This window comes from Rhinolophus sinicus, linkage group LG04 (genome assembly GCF_036562045.2).
Source record: "Rhinolophus sinicus isolate RSC01 linkage group LG04, ASM3656204v1, whole genome shotgun sequence".
Lineage (NCBI taxonomy): Eukaryota > Metazoa > Chordata > Mammalia > Chiroptera > Rhinolophidae > Rhinolophus > Rhinolophus sinicus.
Genome location: NC_133754.1, coordinates 188,852,894 through 188,871,453, shown reverse-complemented (window position 1 = coordinate 188,871,453; position 18,560 = coordinate 188,852,894). Strand labels below are relative to the sequence as shown.

Here is an 18,560-nt window from a genome sequence, read left to right as displayed (position 1 = left end):
AAGAAGATGTGGTACATATATACAATGGAGTATTACTCAACCAAAAAAAAGAATGAAATCTTGCCATCTGCAACAACATGGATAAACCTTAAGGACATTATGCTAAGACAAATACTGTACGACCTCGTATATATGGAATCGGAAGGAAGGGAGGGAGGGAGGGAGGGAGGGAGGGAGGGAGGAGGAGGGAGGGGAGGGAGGAGGAGGGGAGGGAGGGAGGGGGGAGGGAGGGAGGAGGAGGGAGGGGAGGGAGGGAGGGGAGGGAGGGAGGGAGGAGGAGGGAGGGAGGAGGGAGGGAGGGAGGGAGGGAGGAGGGAGGGAGGAGGAGGAGGAGGGAGGAGGAGGAGGGGAGGAGGGAGGAGGAGGGAGGGAGAGAGGGAGAGAGGAAGGAAGGAAGGAAGGGAGGAAGGGAGGAAGGAAGGAAGGAAGGAAGAAAAGAAAAGAAAAGAAAAGCAAGCTCATGGATGCAGAAAACAGGTTGATGGTTTTTTCAATGGTCATCTGTATGCAAAGGAAATGAACCCGGACCTAAGCCCTACATCTTACACAGTCATGTATCACTTAGCGATGGGGATACATCCTGAGAAATGTGTTGTTAGGTGATTTCATCTTTGTGCAAACCTGATGGGCCATGGTGAACCCAACGACACGAGATTAAATCAAGTACAAGGAACATGATTCAATCAAGAAATTCTTAAACATGAGATGTGTGTGGCTGCTGCCGGCATAGCTCAGCTACTGTTTTACAGCGAATCTTTTTCTTAAAGTAGCAATAGTCCACTCGAGAGGACTGCACAGAAGTGCAGTGTAGTAGACACATGAACCAATAATGTGGTCGTTTATCACCATCCTCAAGTACTACGCCCTGTGCATTACTCTGCGGTAATATGTGCTGCACTCTTATACCACAGGCGGCTCGGGTTTGTCTTGTCAAAAAGCAAGTATAAAGGAGCCACATTAAAGCAGAGTGGGAGGGGCGGCCGGGTGGCTCAGTTGGTTAGAGCACGAGCTCTTGGTGGCAGGGTTGCTGGAAACAGCGACTGGACTTGGAGCTGAGCTGCACCCTCCACAACTAGACCGAGGGACAACGACTTGGAGCTGATGAGCCCTGGAGAAACACACTGTTCCCCAACATTCCCCAATAAAATTAAAATTATATATATTAAAAATATATATGTATTTTTAAATATATTTTAAAATATACATATTTTTTTAAAAGTGAAGTGGGAGCTGCCTCTCAGAGGACCCACCTGGCATGTCTCACACCTCAGGCCTCGGGGGTGTTAGAACAGGGCAAAACAGGGCAAAACAATCTTCGGGTGGGGCCTGGGCATCCTCGTGCCCCAAAGGAACTGTTGGCAAGAATGACAAGAAAGCAGATATGCCAATGGCAGTGCCTCCTGTGGATGTCATTCCCCTTCCCAACACCCCTCACCTGTGTGTCCTCATCGGAACACTATCTATGCTTCTGCCTGAACCAGTGTGGCCCGAATAGCTATTCATTTTTAGTCTCAAATAAATGCTCGTGGCCACCCATTTTGAAAGACTTTTTGTGTGTGTGAACAGTTTACACCAGCATCACCACAAAAACATGAGTAATGTGTTTTGCTACGACGTTACAACATCTATAATATCACTGGGCGGTAGGAATTTTCAGTTCTGTTATACTCTTATGGGACCACCGTCATATATGCCGTCTGTCATTGACCAAAACGTCGATATTTGGGGCATGATTATACAAAGGTTAACTCAAAATGGCCCATAGATCTAAATGTACGTCATGAAACTAAGACTTTCAGGAGAAATGGCGTGGGTTAGGTGAAACGTTCTTAGTGTTGACATGAAAAGAACCACCCAGGGCGGTGAGCACACAATGTGACATAGATGATGGGTTTTAGAATTGTTCACCTGAAACCTTCGTACCTTTGCTAAAAATTGTCACCCCTGTAAACTTTAATTTTAAAAAAAAGAAAAAGAAAAGAACCATCCATAAACAGATAAAAAATCAGATTTCATCAAAAAGTTTAAAATTTGCTCTGCGAAATACACTGTCATGACATTGAAAAGACAAGCTATTGGCTGGGAGAAAATATTTGCAAACCTCACTCATGACAAAGGACTACATCTAGAATACATAAAGAATTCTCTCAACAGGAAGAAATCAAGCCATTCAATTAAAAAGTGGGCAAAAATGTGACCCTTCACCAGAGAGGATGTGTGTATGCAAATTAGGACGTGGACGGTATCCAGCAGGGCAGCCATTGGTGCAAATGACAGTCACCACGAAGCGTCACTGTACACCTGTCAGAAGGGTGAAAATCAGGAACGGAGTACTGCAAATGATGCAGAGAAATGGGGTCTCTTGTTCTAGAAAATGGTGGGGCCGTTTCGAGTCACGCGAAAAGTGACCTGACCTAATGGCCAGTGGTCTGCCTCCTGACGACAGCGTAGGTCCAGCGGGGACCTGTGCGTGAGTGTTCTCGCTCTTCTGCCCAAACAGTGGCAACTCCCCAAATGTCTTCCACAGTGGAGGCCCACCTGTGCTACTGGACTGGATGTGGGCACAGACAAGGGACGGCTGGGCCTCGGGGCCTCATGCTGAATGCGAGAGCCTGGCTCAGTGCATCCCAGGGACCTTCTCCCAGAGACTAAACTGCAAAGGACAGCCAAGGTGTGGGGGCCAGGGCAGGGCCTGACCACAGAGGGGTACAGGGGGCTGCGCTGGGCGATTCTGACCGTGACGGCAGTCACAGGAGCCCACACGTGACAGATCCTGCCTAAAGCAGCCCAACTGGCCAGTGCGGGGGGCTGAGGCGCCCCCCTACCCCTTACAGGCTGCCCCGCCCGCTGGCCTTTGCTCTGGCCCAGCCCTCTGCCTCCAGCCCTTCCTAGTCACCTGACTCTGACCTGCCCTTAGCCTGAACCCTGGCACTCTTCTCTTTGGGGAGGGGAGTGTATGAAAACAAAGCCTGAGCAGCCTCCAGAGCAGGGTGGGCAGAGGTGAGTGGTGACTGCACGGCAAGTGGAGGGGACAGCCTGGGCGGCAGGGGTGGGGAAACCCTTAGCAGTGGGGCTGGCCCTGGGCAGGGGCCCAAACTCACCCCCACTGAGCCGCAGTTGCCTGGCCTGGCAGCTCTGGCCACAGTTCTCCTGCTTCCGGCCCAGTCACCTGCCCAGCTGCAGACCCAGCTCCAGGTGGGCAGTGACACTCTGGGTGGGGACAGGGAGAGGCAGAGCAGCACCTGGCAGGTGTTTGAGGGACAACTTCCTTCTTGCTGTTCAACAGGTGAGGGGGCTGTCCAGGTCTGGGGGGTGCTGATCGGTCCGGGGAGGATGGTCTGACTCTGGGGAAAGTCTGCCCACCCACTGGGGACTCAGGCTGGGGGCTAAGGGTGCTACATCCTCTGGGGGTGGAGTTCAGGTAGGGTCCTTGTGTCCCTGGCCCCCCGTCTGTCATCTATGTGTGTCTGTGAGACATCCAGTGGCCTGGGTGCTGGTCTCATCTGGGCCAGGCTTGACTGCGGCTCTAGCAGGTCCCCTCTCTGAGCCCCCATCCCCCCTTTGTAAAATGGGATCAGAGCCACACAGCACAGCCCACAGTCCGTGAGGCCGGGAGCCCCGGGATATACGATATGGCACAACATCACATGAACCTCAGAGAGCAGTTTCCTTCGGGCAGTGGTGCCAGCTGGCCTGAGGTTCCTGGTGTGTGTGTGCACGGCCCAGCTGGGGGACAGGTGGGGCCTGGAGGGGGCCCTGCCAGGCCACAGTCCTGGGCAAACTGCATTCCTGGGTCAGCCCCAGCCAGCTGCTGGGAGGCGTCTGGGGCCAACTACGGAGTTTCAGACTCAGTTAGAGAGACCGGAGGCTGGGTTTCCAGCCAGAAGCCAGCTGTCTTGGTTGAGAACTCTTGGCCTTAAGGTCCTCCAGTTGAGAAGATGTACTTCCCGGGACCCCACCAGCCTCATTCATTGGGTTATAGGCGGGGGCCATTTGGCAGCATTAGACCCATCTGGCCTCAGGGCTCCACCTGGGGAGGGACCACAAAGAGGAGCAGGGGGCAGGATGGGGGGGTCCTGGGTCTCCAAATTGAGTCTGGAGCTGACCTGCCGAGCTGGGGCTCTGTCTTCCCGGGGGCAGGGGGGAGCAGGGGTCCAGGGAAGGTGGGGGGGGCGGGTAGCTCTACTCATCCTTGCTGTGACATTAAAGGGTCTCTCCTGGACCATCAGTGCCGTGTGTCTCAGGCTAGCCTTGTCACCAGACCAGGCCACTCTGATGCTGGTGACACCCTGGGCTCCCAAGGCCTGGTCTTTGGCCCTGCCCACCAGCGCAGCCAAGGTGGGCTGAGCCCCAGAGTGGTAGCGTCTGCCAACTGCTGCCCACTCCCCGCAGGACCAGGCCTGCCCCACCATGAGGCTGACCTGGAAGGAGCGGGTCATGACGGCCCTGCTGGGGGCTGCAGTGGCCTCAGGCATCACCACACTCATTCTCATCCTGGTGGAGGCCACCAACGTCTTCCTGCCCACAGACATCAAGGTGCACCCCCAGTCCCCGAGTGGGGGAGGCTGGGCTGGGCTGAGCGCGGTGCCGGGCCCCCGCCCTCCTGACTCGGGTGTCACTCCCAGTTTGGGATCGTATTGGATGCCGGGTCCTCCCACACATCGCTCTTTGTGTATCGGTGGCCCGCAGACAAGGAGAATGACACGGGCGTGGTCAGCCAGGCCCTGGCCTGCCGGGCGAAAGGTCAGTGGGCAGTCCTGTTGACAGTGGGTGGGTGCTGGGAGCTGCCCACTCCCTGACGGGGCTCCTGGGGGTGGAAGGCTGGGAAGTGGCACAGGCTGGAGCCGGGGAGGAGCTCTGTGTTTATCCCTCAGCCGTCAGCAAATCCACCTACAGGAAGGGGCTCAGAGAGGGCGAGTGAGGGGCCCACGATGGCATAGCCGGTCAGTGGGGTGACTCCCAGGGCTCTGAACACATCCCCTCCTGAGCATGCACAGACCGCGCCTGCCCTTTCTGCCTCTTCCAGCTTCTGGTGGCTCCAGCTCGCACCCCTCCTATCTCCAACTGGGCCTCTGGCTTCACAAGACTTCTGCCCTGTGCCTCAAACACCTTCTCCTTTCTCCTACAAGTGCCCCCATCATTGGATTCCGGGCCCACCCACGGAATCCAGGATGGTCTCACCCTAGATTCTTAACTTCATCACATCTGCAAAGGCCCTTTGTCCAAATAAGGTCACAGTCGCAGGTACCAGGCAGTGGTGAGGATGTGGACCCACTTTTGGGGACCACTATCCAAGCCCCCACAGGCCCTTTTAGCCCAGCCAGCTGCCGAGGCCAGGAGCCTCGAGCCTCATCCTGGGGTGCTGTGTTTCAGGGCCCGGAATCTCCTCCTACGCCTCCAGCCCCGACCAGGCTGGTGAGAGCCTGCGGGGCTGCCTGGAGGAGGCGCTGACACTGATTCCAGAGGCACAGCACCAGGGAACCCCCATGTTCCTGGGGGCCACTGCCGGCATGAGGCTGCTCAGGTGAGCGGTCTGTGTTCCCATTGCCCCACGGGTGAGCAGGTGCCGGTTCCCAGCAGCTTCAGCCCCTGCTCCTCTCTGCGCAGCCAGAAGAACAGCTCTCAGGCAGCAGACATCTTCGCAGCAGTCACTCGGGTCCTGCGCCAGGCTCCTGTGGACTTGTGGGGCTCTGAGCTCCTGGCCGGGCAGGATGAAGGCGCCTTAGGCTGGATCACCATCAACTACATCCTGGGCTTGCTAGTCAAGGTGCCATGGGCAGCCCCAGGGCGGGGCTGGCTGAGCAGGGCTGGGTCAACGTGGCTGGTCCTGGAACTGACTCCCCATCTATCTGTGCTCAGTTCTCCTTCTCTGGGGAGTGGATCCAGCCTCCGGAGGGGACGCTGGTGGGTGCCCTGGACATGGGTGGGGCCTCCACCCAGATCACATTTGTGCCCGGAGTTCCCATTCTGGACAAGAGCACTGAGGCCACCTTCCGCCTCTACGGTTCGGAGCACCAAGTCTACACCCACAGCTACCTCTGCTTCGGGCGGGACCAGATGCTCCTCAGGCTCCTGGCGGGGCTGGTGCAGGTGGGCCGGTGGGGGGCAGGGCCTGGGCCGGGCGGGGGCGCCTGTGTCCCCTGCAGGTGCTCAAGGCCCCCTCCGCCGCCCCGCAGAGCAGCCCGGTCCCCCGAGTCCGTCACCCATGCTATCACAGTGGCTACCAGGGCACACTGTCCCTGGAGTCTGTGTTCGAGTCGCCTTGTGTGCACACCACAGCGCCCCCAGACCTCCCCCAGAACCTCACTGTGGAAGGGACAGGGAACCCCGGGGCCTGCATCTCAGCCATCCGGGACCTCTTCAACTTCTCCAGCTGCGAGGGCCGAGACAACTGCGCCTTCAGTGGGGTCTACCAGCCGCCCGTGCGGGGCCCGTTCTACGTGAGTACCCACACTGTCCTGCTCTAGGGTCCCAGCCCCAGGGGCCTGACCACAGGTGGGCACAGCACTCTGGGACCCCATGTGGGTGGGGTGGGAACACGGCCTACCTGGGCGCCTCCCCAGTGCAGACACACCCGTCCCCTCCTCCAGGCTTTCTCCAACTTCTACTATACCTTCCACTTCCTGAACCTCACCTCCGGGCAGCCGCTGGCCACCGCGAACGCTACTGTCTGGGAATTCTGCCAGAAGCACTGGAAGCTGGTAGGTGGTTCCCAGGGCCACCTGCCCGCTTCCCGCCTCCCTGGGCTGCAGCTTCACTGAGCAGGGACTTGGGGGACCCCACTCCGGCCAGTGTGGCCAGAGGTTTGGGGGAGCTATCCTACTCCAGGCAGGAGCCCCAAGGTCAGGACCCTGAGGGGACCAGACTCAGGTGGCCCAGGAAGTTGAGCCTCACCTGACGCGCACCTCCTGCGTCCAGGTGGAGATGACCTGGCCGGGGCAGGAGCGCTGGCTGCGTGACTACTGTGCCTCGGGCCTGTACATCCTCACGCTCCTAGTCCACGGCTATGGTTTCAGAGAGGAGACCTGGTCCAGCATTGAGTTCCGGAAGCAGGTGCCGCCTCCTGGGTTGGAGAGGTGTGGGGCTCTGGGTGGCTGGCTGCAGCCCTGACCACCCATGTGTCCCGCAGGCTGGGGGCACCGACATCGGCTGGACGCTGGGCTACATGCTAAACCTGACCAGCATGATCCCCGCCGAGCTGCCCGCCCAGTGGCGGGCACAGAGCTATGGAGTCTGGGCAGTCAGTGTCGTCTTCATGGTGGTGACCCTCGTGGCTGTCCTCGCTGTGGCTGTGGCCCAGCTCTTCTGGCCTCACGATTAAGCCAGTTGCCTTCTGGTGCCGGCAGGAGAGGCCCACCTCCCACAGCCTGGTGAGGCCACCCCAGCCTGGACGCATGAGCTGGCCGGAGCTGTGCTGAGCCCCTGACCCCTGAGGGGCCCCTGATAGGCTTGTCCTGTGGGCTCTGCCCTCAGGGTCGCTCTGGCCCAGGAGGCTGTGCCGTGGTCCTCACCCAGGGCCTCCCGTCCTGGGTCCCCTCCTCCACTGTACTTTCCAGGGCAGCAGGGCCTTTCTGCACAAACACCAGGCTGCCAGGACCCTGCAGCACATTCTGACACTGTGACTCCGGCATCAGAGAGATGGGGACCGGTCCAGCCTGGGAGGGGGGCGAGACGGCTGGAGCAAGCAGGGGCCTGGCTCCCTGGGAGGGGCCAGCAGAGCCTCGGGAGGCTGTGGGAAAGGCCCAGCCTAGACCCCTGCTGTTGCCCGGTCTGAGAGGCCATGAGCTTCTCAGAAAGCCGCCCACCCCACACTCTCGAGCGTCAGGAGCTTAGAGGCTGAGCCCAGGACACGGGTCACATCTTGGTGAGCAGATTGCTTTTATTAAACCTTCTTGCCACATGACCCTCCAGAGCTGATCTCACTGGGCCCGGGGGGTGGGGGGGCATGGCATCTCACACACTGGCTGGCAGGGACCACGAAGCTCTTGGGGAAGATGCCAACACGGCCGTCACAGTGGCCCTCCAGCCATGCTTGGTCCACTGCAAGGGGACATCAGGGCAGTAAGCAATATCCACTCACAGAAACCCCAAGTGCCCAGGTGGCCCCAGCAGGGTGACGGGGAGGGCGGCTGCCTGCTCAACCTTCACACAGGATGTCCACGGTGTCCCCCGGCTGCAGGTCCAGGTCCTCGGGCCCCTGGGCACAGTAGCCATGCTGGGCCACCGCCTGGTAGAGGACAGGCCGGCCGCCTACTCCCTGTGGCAGAGGGGATGCTGCACGGCCAGTGGGCACCAGAGGCTCTGGGATGCTGCCCTATGGCTGCCCCGCCCCCGCCCACACCATCCCCAGACTCACTCGGCACTGGAGCTGCAGCCCGGTGGGGCCAGAACCCGCATCCCACCAGGCCCTCTGCAGGGCCTCCTCCTCGGGGAGGGGGACCCAGTGCCCGTCACCAGGGTCTCGGTAACTGCAAAAAGATTCATTAGCCTGGGCAGGGAGGGGCTGTGAGATGGTGCTGCCCTGTGACACTGCAGCCAGTGCACCCAGCCCCACTGCCAGCTGCCCTGGGGTCCCATCGGGCCACCCGCTCAGCAGCAGGCACTGGCCTCCCCACCCACCTGAGCTGCCCACACTGGGCCTGGAGAGGGAGGGCCTGGCTCAGCAGGGCCCGCAGGCTGGACAGGTCAGCTCCTCTTGGGGCCTTCAGGGTCAGGGTGAAGGCACACTGCACCGTGATGGTCAGCAAGGCCTCGGGGTCCTCCACAGTCACTCCCTGGGACCAGGCGAATGGCGGTGGCGGGTCTCTGAAGCCCCAGGCCTGTGTGCCCAGGGCCTGGCTGTGGTGGGCTGGGGCCTTAGGGGTGAGGGCTGGACTGAGAGGGTGGGAGGGGCCGTGGCTAAGGGAGTAAGGCTTCATCAGCTGGGCTGCCTGGGCCATTCAGAGCGATGGGGCCTGACCTCCCCACATTGCTGGGGAGTAGGGGCCTCTTACCCCAGCACCTGAGGGGTCCTGAGAGGGTCCAGACTCTGGGCCACTAGCTGCTGGCAGCTCTGTGGAGGCATGGAGCAGGGACTCAGGTGGCCAACCCCCAAAGGGGACTTTTTAGAGGGGTTGCCAGCACCACGGCCCACAGAGAGGTCCACTTCCTCCTTGGGGATCAAAGAGGCTGCTCCCAGCCCCCCAGGTGCCTGCTCCCTCCACAGAGCGCCCCACCCCCACCCCCATCCCCTTCAGGACGCCCATACCTGGAAGAACCTGTTTGCCAACTTGCTCGGTGTGGGGCCTCTGCAAGGAAAGCCACAGGCTCTGCTGGGCCCGCTGGGGCCCTGGGGTGGGTGCAGCTTCCCCAGGCCTGGTGTCTGGACCTTGACCCAGCAGAGCCAGTGGTGAGGGGTGTGGCCTGTGAGCTGAGCTGGCCAGGCCGGAAGCCACAAACCCAAACGATGCTGGGGCTGACTTCAGGGTACAGACCAGGTCCCCACAGGCTTGGGGACCCAGACAGGCCACTGTGTCCTGTGGGCATGGGTCAGTTGTCCCTCCCCCACCCCAACATGAGGCAGCTCCAGTGGGTTGACCCCACTGACCCCGGGAGGCTGACAACCAAGGCCAGAGACCAGCCTCCTGCCTGTGTGGGGCATCTATAGTGGGGGTGCTGGAGGGGCAGTGGGACACCCCAGAAGGGCCCAGGTCCCAGCCACACTGACCAGCTGACTGAGACCCTCATTTCAAACGGGGGTCTGACAGTCTGTGTAAGTTTATAAATGAAGCATTTAGACTCGAGCAGGTTTGCCACTTAAAGCTGCAGGAGGGTCAAGTGCTTCAGACTCACAGGCGAAGGCAGCACCAGCCACTCTGACCGCTGCAGCTGGGACGGGAGGGGCTGCCTTTCAGGGCGCTGACTCTCAGCTAAGTGAACCGAACCCCAAGGCACAAAGGGCAGCTGACCGTCCAGTTTTTGGCCATGTCCCCTGATTTACCACCTTCCTGGGCATGGCTGACCCTCAGCTCCTGGTGCTAGCTCGGGCCAGTGGTCAGCCTGTGTCCCCTCCTTAGCCTCACCCCAGCCTGGGGCATCCGGGATGTCCACCATCCAGGAAGGAAGGCTGGGGTGATGGGGGGCCCTGCCAGAGGGTGGGATGCCCCCAGGGACCGCCAGGCCCCGGGCTTCACGCCCCCAACCCAGGCATCGGTTATGGTGGCTGGCTCGGGCCACATCCCTGGTCTGATGGAGGAAGCCGACGCTCATCTCCCAGTGGACAAGGAGGCCGCCTGTCCTGTCCTCAGACCCTCATGGTGCCCTGCTGCGGCCACTGGTCCTCAGGCTCGGCCTGGGGTTGAGGGTCCTCCCAGTACTGTGGCCCCTGCCCGCCCCACCTGGCCTGGGATCACTCGCCTGCTCATCGTAGGTGCCAGGCATGCAGCGGTCAGCCTGCCCTGCCTGGCCAGAGCCAATCTCCATCTCTGCATCAGGGGGCATCCTGGGGCTGAGGGGCGTGCCAGGTTTGCAGGGGCCTATATCAGGAGCCCTGGGGGAAGATGGGGCCCCCTTCTCAGGGCTTGCTGGGCCCGCACCCTGTGCAGTCTGAACACCGCCAGGTGGAGCGGCCCCCTCTGTGAGGACTGGGCGTGGTGATGTCAGTGGGGGCTGCCCAGCCTCCTCGCGCCAACCCTCCCTGCTGCCTGGGGTCCTGTGACCCTCTGGAGCCCACTGAGGCCTGAGCAGTGGTCCCACGGGAGCAGGACGGGCTCAGGACAGAGGGAACCCTGGACCTCTGGACAAACAGGGTCCTGGGAAGGGCAGAGAGAGGCTGGATGCCCCTTCCTGGCACCAGGGGCTTGGCCAGTTTCAATCTGGGAAGGGGACGTGATGGCCCTGGCCCTGGAGGGAAGTGGCCACTGCAGATGCGTGGGAGAACCAAGCATGCAGAGGGAGACGCCCCTTCCTACCTGGGACCAGCTCCAGGCCTGGGTTTACCATCCCCATCCTGAACCTGTAGGCACAGGGTGACAACTTCATTAAGGCTGAGGACACAGACCCCCATGGGGAAGTGTTGGGGGCCAGTGGGCTGGCGTCGTCTCCCCCAGGCAAGGCTCCATGATTTTACAGACTGTCATATGGGATGGGATAGTCATTCCAATTTCAGATCAGAGGAATGTTGGGGCGGCCGGGGAGGGCTCAGAGCATGTGTGGTATTTTCCTTCCTCAGCAGGAAAGGGTCTGGAGTGCTCTGACCTGCAAAATGCCAGAGCACAGGTCTGGGCTCGCGAGAAGGCTGTCCACCCACCTGGGGCTGCTGAGGCCGGACACCCTCGTGCTGGTCGTCAGGGATAGCAGAGGCTACCACTACCTGGTGAGGGACAGCAGGGGTGCTGCCGGGTCAGGGGGCACCCAGCCGCACCCCCAGGGGCCCTGAGACTTCTGCTCCCCCAGCCCTTGCTGCCCGCCCCACACTCCCATGTCTGCCACCTGCAGGGTGGGGGCCCAAGATGGCCAGACCTCCCCCGAGAGGTGGAAACAAATTGGATAAAGGAAACATCTGCGCTGACCATTTAAACTTATTCGTAATACAACTTTTAAAAGATTTTGCTTCTTAGAAATGCTTCTACTGTGATTGACGGGTCAGTGCAGCCCCACCCTGGACTCCACCAGCAGATATGGGCAGAGGCGTGGTGTTTGTGCCACATGCCCTCACCCTTGGCTGCACATGGCATGCTGGCCCTTGGTGACCAGGGATGTCGGGCTGGCCCAAGGGCCACCAGCTTGAAACCAAAGTCACGTGTCCTTTGCTTCCCCACATGCACCCTGCCCTGGGGGAAGAGCTGCTCCTCAGTGTCCTGTGATGTGGTGCCACCGGCCTGACCCAGGGTGGGCATGCTGCGCCCGTCAGCCTACCATCCTCCCTGGGACCTCGCTGTCTGGGAGCCGTGGCTGCAGTGGTGGCAGGCAGGGAGCACCGCTGGGGGGTCCACCCTCTGCGGGCAGCTTCTGGCAGGTCCTGCCTCCTGGTTCCAAAGCTCTGACACCTGAGTCCCATTTGGAGACACTGTTCCTAGCCTTGGGCCCACTCTCCACCCCCCAAGGCCTTTGTATCAACATGGACCAGACCCCATGTGTCCCCATGAACACAGCCAAGTGCTCAGGACACCCTGTGACTCAGCACGGGTCTGGCCACCTGCCCCTCTCTGGCCTGCTGGGTGCTGCTGGCCCCTAAGCACCTGAGGCCCAAGAAGCGAGAAGCTGCCCCTCTTCACCTTCGCCTTGCCCAGGAAATCCACAGGTGCCAGGTGCTGCAGCTGTCGCCTGTGGGGCTGGAAGACTTCGCCCCTGGGAACCTGCCGGGGCTGCAGGAAGGCCTGTTTCTGGAGGGAGGGCCAACCGATGCACACCTGAGCAGCTCACCAGGCCTGCACCTGCTGAAGGCCCTGGGCTTCAGAGCAGAAGGGTCACCTGATGCCCGCACCCACTTCCGACAGGCCACGGGAAGCCCTCAGCCAGACTCCACACCTGCGCACATGGGCCCCAGCCTCCAGAACTTTCTTCACCTCATATAGTTGGTTCTGGGGGTCTGCACAGATGTGAGTCCCAAACTGCGGGCTATGGGCCCTGGAGGCCGATCTGAGTCAGCTCAGGAGCCCGAGAGGCAGGGCGGGTCTAGTTCTCCTCACCTGCCCCCTCACCTGCCCCCTCACCTGTACTTGGTCCAGGGCAGTTCTCAGGTCCTTGCGGGCCCCTTCCGGCCCCTTGGAGATGGCTTCTTCCAGGCTGCGGGTGGCTTGGGCCCAGAGCCCCAGGCAGCACTGTGCTGAGGCCACGTTGAACAGCACCTGGGAGCCAGGTGAAAGGTGATTCCAGGTTTCAGGCCAGCCCCTGCTCCTGGCCCCACCCCTGGACCCCAGTCCCAGCCCCGCCCCATCCAGCTGTGGCACCCACGCCCCCCCAGCCACAGCTGCCAGAGCTCTTCCAGGCGCCCAGCCTGGCGGAGCCCACTGCAGGGGTCCCTTGCTCTGAACATCAGAGGCTGGTCTCCTATCTCTGCAGCACCCTCCACGCCTGTCTCACCTCCTTTCTGCATCTGGCAGGACCCCTTCATCTTTCCTTGCTCCCTGCACCCCCACGAGTCTGGGGTCCTGTCCCGTGCCCCCATGTGAAAGGTCGTTTTGACAGACACGTTGGATTGGGTTAAGGCTGTCGCCAGCAGGGACCTGGTGCTCCTGGGAGCCCAGCCTCCCACTGACACCTGGGCTGCTGTGGGGACAGCAACTACTTGCCCAGCTCCACCTTATGTCAACAGGAGAGACCAACAGACCTCCTGAGGCCCTCTTCCTGTCCCTGTAACCTGCCAGGTGACACCATGCTCCTGGAGCCAGCTGGCCACCCTCTGGGGATCCTGGTGGGGGTCATGGCCAGGCCAGCTGCACGCCCTGCCCAGCACTATTCAATGTCCAGGGCGGGGGACACAGATGGGCCAGGGACCCACCCCTGCTGGGCTTCCTCCAGGATTCCCACAGGCTCCGAGCATGCTGGGAGCACTCTGGGCCTCTACCAACAACCCTCCTTCAGTGCTGACACTGTCCCCAGAGGCCGGGAACAGGCCCAAGTGCAGAGCCAAGGGTGGGGATACCCCCTGCCTGCCCCTGCCAGGGGCCCACAGCCAAGCTGTGCCCCCTCCCGTGACCCGCCTTTCCTCCTTCCCCACCCCTGTTCTGGGTGGATGTACTCCTGGTGGCCCCACCCTCACTGCCACCCTGAGCCTCCTGGGGGAAGAGTGACTGGCAGAGACTGCGGGGACAGCTGTGACAGTAACAACAGGACCCAGAGGACGGGGCGTGCAGGAACCCAGGGGCCGGGCAGGACCACTTGGGCCGCCCAGCCATGGGCAGCACCTGGGAGCCCCAAGCCAGTTCCGCCAATGGAGGCCAGCTCTCTGCACCAGCCAAGGCATGCTCACCTCCCAGGCCTGCAGTCTGAACCGCAGGCCCAGCTGTGTGTAGTCAATGGCGGCATTGCCCCTCAGCTGTTCCAGGGCCAGTCGGAAGTCGGACAGGGCTTCCTGGAACCTGTGGCAGCAGGGGAGCCAAGGGCCTCAGCAGCCGCAGAAAAAGGGGCCCAGCCCTGCTGCAGCCTTCCTCCTTCCCCTACCCCCAGCTCCAGGGACACCTGCTGGGGGCAGGGCTGGTCGCCCAGATCTCAGCCCACAGTGGGCACTCAAGTCCCCACAACGGGTCAAGGGTTCAGTACGCAGCCGTGCTCTGACCCAGCTCTGAATCCTGGACATTTGCTCCCCTGCCTGGGGCCCCTGTCTGCACCCCAGACCCAGCTGGGTGGTACCTCCCGGGACCCTCACCCCCAGGGAGGCTTCTGCAGATGAGACGGGAGGCTGCCCCAGAGCATGCCCGCCCAGCACGGGGCCTGTCCTGCAGCCCTGCCTGATGCTCTGGGAAGGGCCTCAGGGCAGACAGCCCAGCGAGTAGGGAGGCCCCACGCTCCTCCGTCCTGGGACACACTGCTGCAGCCCTCCCTTGGTCCCCATGCCTGCACTGGGTGTAAACACACCAGTCCCACACAGCAGACGTGGGAGGCACACAGGGGTGCCCAGGAAAGCGCTGTGTGAACACCGGCATGGAGACAGTTCTGCCCTGCGTGCGGCTCAGTGTGATCACAGCACCTGCTCCCAGGTTTCCGTCCAGGAGGGGTCAGTGAGAGGTGATTGTGGGGGAGAGGCGGAGGCAGGAGTACAAAGGGCCGTCAGAGAAGGAACAGGCGCCCCTGGGCTCACCTCCCCAGCTGGAAGTTGGCCACTCCTCGCTGGAAGAAGCCGACAGCCATGCAGGAGTCCTTGGTCACCGCTTTGTCAAATGCCTGGGAACAGAGATGCCCATGCAATGCCAAGGTCTATAACCCCATCAGCCCATGTCACAGCTGCTGTCCAGGGCTCTGTTTGCTCTCCCGCCACACAGAGCAGCCAAATCAAGGTTCATGTAGTGTGCAGACGACAGACTGCAGTCCCAGCTCTGCCCTTCCTCGTGTCCTGCTTCTCAGAGACAGTCGGTTTTCGTAATGGTAGCCGTTCCATCTACCTTTTAAAATCTTTGCCTCCCAACCAGGACGCCTGTGCTACTACCATCACCTTGACCGCCTTTAGTAATAGTCCCTCTCCCCCTGTTAGGTGGGGAGAAGTGAGCCCTCAGAGCCTCTGCCCACAACCCCGGGCCCCTCTCCCCACTTAAATCACAGAAGTTAAAGTATGCAGAAGTGACAACTGGACCACCTCACGCCTACAGTCACCTGCTGTCCAGAGATCAGATTTCCTTTCCTGGACATTTTCAACTGAAAAGGTTACTGAGAACTGTGGGTTTGTATGCAGAGGTAAGACATGATAGGTGTGGTCCCATCTCCTCCAATGGCACTGACATCGGGACTCTTACATCCTCTTTGCATCTGCGACTTTTCACTGACCATCTGCACAACTGTAGGAACTGGTGCTTTCTGCCCCGGAGCATGCATCTCCTGATTACAAAGCGTTCACAGGGCAGAGAGTGGCCCTGTGCACCCCTGAGCTCTGGTTCTGCTTCCAGGAGCAGGTTGGGAGACAGGTGAGCACTGAGATCTGGGATTTGGACACAGACCTTGTCTCCTCATCATCACGACAGGCATCGGCTGAAGCCCCTGGCCCAAACCCTACACCTTAGGAGACAGGTAACCCCTATCCAGGGAATCCAGCCTCAAGCGTTTCCAGGTATGTTAGCACCTGGGCAGCGAGCACCAGAACCAGTGCCCCGCCCCACGACTGTAGAGTCTGGCACATGGTCACCACATAGTGGAGGCACTGAGGGAGCCCTGACTCAGCTCAGGGTGGGATCCTGGGATCACACTGGTCCCACCTGCGGTCGGTGTTCATTGAGGCAGAACACCGGAGCGATTTTTCCAGGTGACCGTCGGGAGGAAGGGCGTGGGCCCTGGGCTTTATCACAGCTCTCACTGACCCAGTGCACGGTAAGTAAGGCACCCCAGGGTCAGAGGACGGCTTCCTCGCGGGTAGGGTCCCTGAAGCCAACCCCGGAGCTACCTGACTCACCTGCAGCGCGGCCTCCGGGTCCCCCGCCAGCAGGTGCACACATCCCACGTTGAAGCATATCCTGGCGGGTGGGTCCGGGACGCTCGAGAAGAGCTGCAGGGCGCAGCCCCAATCCCCGCGCTCCACGGCCTGCGCGCCCCGCTGCCAGTCGCGCACCAGGTCGCCGAACGAGGGCATGGCGACGTCGGCACCCGGCCCGGCCCGGCCGCGGGGTAAGTCGTTGCTTCCGGGCGGGCGTGCGGCCGGCAGCGTTGGGGGTCCCGTGGGATAACTGGGGGGCCGAGGACCGCGGAGTAGAGACACCTGGGTCCGGAAGCTGGCTGGGGTTGCCGGGAACCCTCCGAAGCCCGCGGGGGATCAGGGGCGGAGGGCCGCTGGGCCGTGGTGCTGGGGGCTGGACGTCGGTGAACAGGTTGCACACGCCTCCTGCGGTCCACCGTGGCCCTTTGGCAGGAGAGCGGCCCCGCCCCTTCCCCGAGTCAGCCCCGCCCCGGCATGGCCCCACCCCGACCACGCCCACACGCACTAGCCCGCCCCTCCCGGATCTGGACCCGCCCCCTCCCAGTCAGCCCCGCCCTGGGCCGCCCATTTCAGTTCCTGCCCCACCCTCCGACTTCCGCCCAGAGCTCGGAGCTCGGGTTTCCCTGGCCGCCCCCAGGATCCCCTTTCCCACCCACCCACGGCTGCGTTGGCTTCGGTGCTCCGGGGAAACCCTCCCGGCCTGCTGCTGACGTCGCTGCCGGGGCCGGGCCAAGGTTCCGGGAGGACCTCGCACGCACAGGTGAGCAACCTCTGGGGCGCGGGCCAGGTGGGGCAGGCTCGGATCGCCTGGGGCGCCAGGAAGCAGGGCTGGGCCAAGGGCTGCGGGTCGTCTGGGGCTCAGCCCAGCGCCCCTTCGTGGCCTAACTGGCGGCCTGACAGGCCTCCAGGGTCCCCGCTGTCGCCCCTCCCCACCAGGCCGCGGGGCTCCGCGGGGAGGGCTGGGCCGTGGGAGCAGGTCCTGGGGCACAGGGCACAGTCCACAAGTGGCCTGGAGTCTCCCATGCCAGCGCCCAGCGCTGGAGAGGGACCCAGCTGTGAGGGACTGGAGGGGCAGGTCTGGCCCTCACCCCCAGGTGGGGAAACGGAGGCCCAGGTTTCTGGAAGCCTGGTGTGCAGCCCGACCCCAACTCGGGGCCAGAGGGGCGTCCCCGGGTCCCCCCGTGGGAAAGCAGGTCACGGCAACACCCCAGCCACACTTGAGGACCGTCTCATGTGCTGCATGTCACCTGTCCCCGTCACCCTCCGCAGGGCTCCCCATCTTTCCTCCAGAGATGGAGGGTGTAGACTGAGCAGTAATATCGACTAGGTATTCCATCACCAAAAAGGATTTATTCAGGAAAAGGAAAAAGGGCTGCAACCCAGCACCAGCCGGAGCAGACCCGCTGGCCATGTGCATATCCTGCCTTGTGTGTAAAGATGGAGGGTGTTGGACCCACCTGGTGGCTCAGGTGGTTGGAGCACAGGTGCTCCTAAAGCGGAAGTCACCGGTTCTATTCCCACATGGGTGAGTGAGCTGCGCCCTCTACAGCTAAGATTGTGAACAACAGCTCTGCCTGGAGCTGGGCTGCCCTGAGCAGCTGGAGTTTGGTGTGAGCTGCTGTGGGCTGCTGTGTGCTGCTGTGGGCTACCATGTGCCACCATGAGTGGCTGGCAGTGAGCTGCTGTGTGCTGCCGTGGACTACTGTGTGCCGCCATGGGTGGCCAGTGGCCATCGTGAGTGGCCAGCAGCCAGCGAGAGCTGCCATGAGCTGCTGTGAGTGGCCGACCAACAACCAGCGACCGACTGCCTCAGCCACGGGGGAGCGCAAGGTTCATAACACCAGCATGTGCCAAGGGGCTGTGTCCTACACAGCTAGACTGAGAAACAACGGCTTGAACTGAAGAGGGAGAAGGGGGGAAGCAAACAAATAAACAAAAACAACCAAAAAAAGATGGCAGGGGGCCGGCCCGGTGGCTCAGGTGGTTAGAGCTCCATGCTCCTAACTCCAAAGGCTGCCCGTTTGATTCCCACATGGGCCAGTGGGCTCTCAACCACAAGGTTGCCAGTTCAACTCCTTGGTGGGCTCCGCCCCCTGCAACTAAGATTGAACACGGCACCTTGAGCTGAGCTGCCTCCTGGATGGCTCAGTTGGTTGGAGCACGTCCTCTCAACCACAAGGTTGCCAGTTCAATTCCTCAAGTCCCGCAAGGAATGGTGGGCTGTGCCCCCTGCAACTAGTAACGGCAACTGGACCTGGAGCTGAGCTGCGCCCTCCACAACTAAGATTGAAAGGACAACAACTTGACTTGGAAAAAAGGCCTGGAAGTACACACTGTTCCCCAATAAAGTCCTGTTCCCCTTCCCCAATAAAATCTTTTTAAAAAATAAAAAAGCCTGCCTTGGGGTGAGTGTGGACTTGATCTTTACAACGGAGTCCAGGGCTTGGGAAAGACAAAGGTG

The 18,560-nt window shown here is 61.2% G+C and overlaps 2 protein-coding genes and 1 long non-coding RNA gene across 11 annotated transcripts; 2 read left to right on the top strand and 1 right to left on the bottom strand.

Moving 5' to 3' along the window:
- The first annotated feature begins 3,133 nt into the window (after positions 1 to 3,133).
- ENTPD8 (ectonucleoside triphosphate diphosphohydrolase 8) lies at positions 3,134 to 7,903 on the top strand. 2 transcript variants are annotated; one of them, XM_019756717.2, is made up of 10 exons: positions 3,134 to 3,286; positions 4,393 to 4,536; positions 4,626 to 4,743; positions 5,374 to 5,524; positions 5,608 to 5,767; positions 5,860 to 6,090; positions 6,177 to 6,440; positions 6,591 to 6,701; positions 6,919 to 7,053; positions 7,130 to 7,903. In XM_019756717.2, exons 2-10 carry the CDS (start codon positions 4,411 to 4,413, stop codon positions 7,319 to 7,321), a joined length of 1,488 nt encoding a protein of 495 aa, XP_019612276.2. In that variant the 5' UTR covers positions 3,134 to 3,286; positions 4,393 to 4,410; the 3' UTR covers positions 7,322 to 7,903. The 2 variants fall into 2 exon arrangements, with proteins under 2 accessions (XP_019612276.2, XP_074187529.1); XM_074331428.1 differs by lacking the exon at positions 3,134 to 3,286 and adding an exon at positions 5,027 to 5,257 and having other exon boundaries at positions 4,403 to 4,536.
- Positions 7,860 to 16,516, bottom strand: NOXA1 (NADPH oxidase activator 1). 8 transcript variants are annotated; one of them, XM_019756711.2, is made up of 14 exons: positions 16,079 to 16,509; positions 14,780 to 14,862; positions 13,952 to 14,060; positions 12,693 to 12,827; positions 12,219 to 12,362; positions 11,288 to 11,350; positions 10,950 to 10,993; positions 10,396 to 10,528; positions 9,248 to 9,287; positions 8,994 to 9,052; positions 8,620 to 8,774; positions 8,357 to 8,468; positions 8,143 to 8,257; positions 7,860 to 8,040 (listed from the first exon to the last, which is right to left on the bottom strand). In XM_019756711.2, the coding sequence occupies exons 1-14, from the start codon at positions 16,253 to 16,255 to the stop codon at positions 7,883 to 7,885; spliced, it is 1,527 nt and encodes a 508-aa protein (XP_019612270.1). In that variant the 5' UTR covers positions 16,256 to 16,509; the 3' UTR covers positions 7,860 to 7,882. The 8 variants fall into 8 exon arrangements, with proteins under 8 accessions (XP_019612270.1, XP_019612271.1, XP_019612275.1 ...); XM_019756712.2 differs by having other exon boundaries at positions 12,255 to 12,362; positions 16,079 to 16,508; XM_019756715.2 differs by lacking the exon at positions 7,860 to 8,040 and having other exon boundaries at positions 8,143 to 8,274; positions 16,079 to 16,516.
- Positions 16,517 to 16,629: 113 nt separating this feature from the next.
- LOC141571219 (uncharacterized) lies at positions 16,630 to 18,508 on the top strand. Its single transcript, XR_012496028.1, has 2 exons — positions 16,630 to 16,859; positions 17,369 to 18,508. It is a non-coding gene; the product is annotated as an uncharacterized LOC141571219 (long non-coding RNA).
- Positions 18,509 to 18,560: the final 52 nt, after the last annotated feature.

Bases quoted from the DNA above. Each gene is read 5' to 3' on its own strand.
- ENTPD8 (XM_074331428.1), top strand. From the start codon at position 4,411: ATGAGGCTGACCTGGAAGGAGCGGGTCATGACGGCCCTGCTGGGGGCT. The intron at 6,091-6,176 runs GTGGGCCGGTGG...GCCGCCCCGCAG, and splicing joins TCCTGGCGGGGCTGGTGCAG to AGCAGCCCGGTCCCCCGAGT. The intron at 6,441-6,590 runs GTGAGTACCCAC...CCCCTCCTCCAG, and splicing joins CCGTGCGGGGCCCGTTCTAC to GCTTTCTCCAACTTCTACTA.
- NOXA1 (XM_019756711.2), bottom strand. From the start codon at position 16,255: ATGCCCTCGTTCGGCGACCTGGTGCGCGACTGGCAGCGGGGCGCGCAG. The intron at 14,863-16,078 runs GTGAGTCAGGTA...CTCTGTTCCCAG, and splicing joins ACCCGGAGGCCGCGCTGCAG to GCATTTGACAAAGCGGTGAC. The intron at 12,828-13,951 runs GTGAGCATGCCT...CCTGGCTCCCAG, and splicing joins TCAGACTGCAGGCCTGGGAG to GTGCTGTTCAACGTGGCCTC.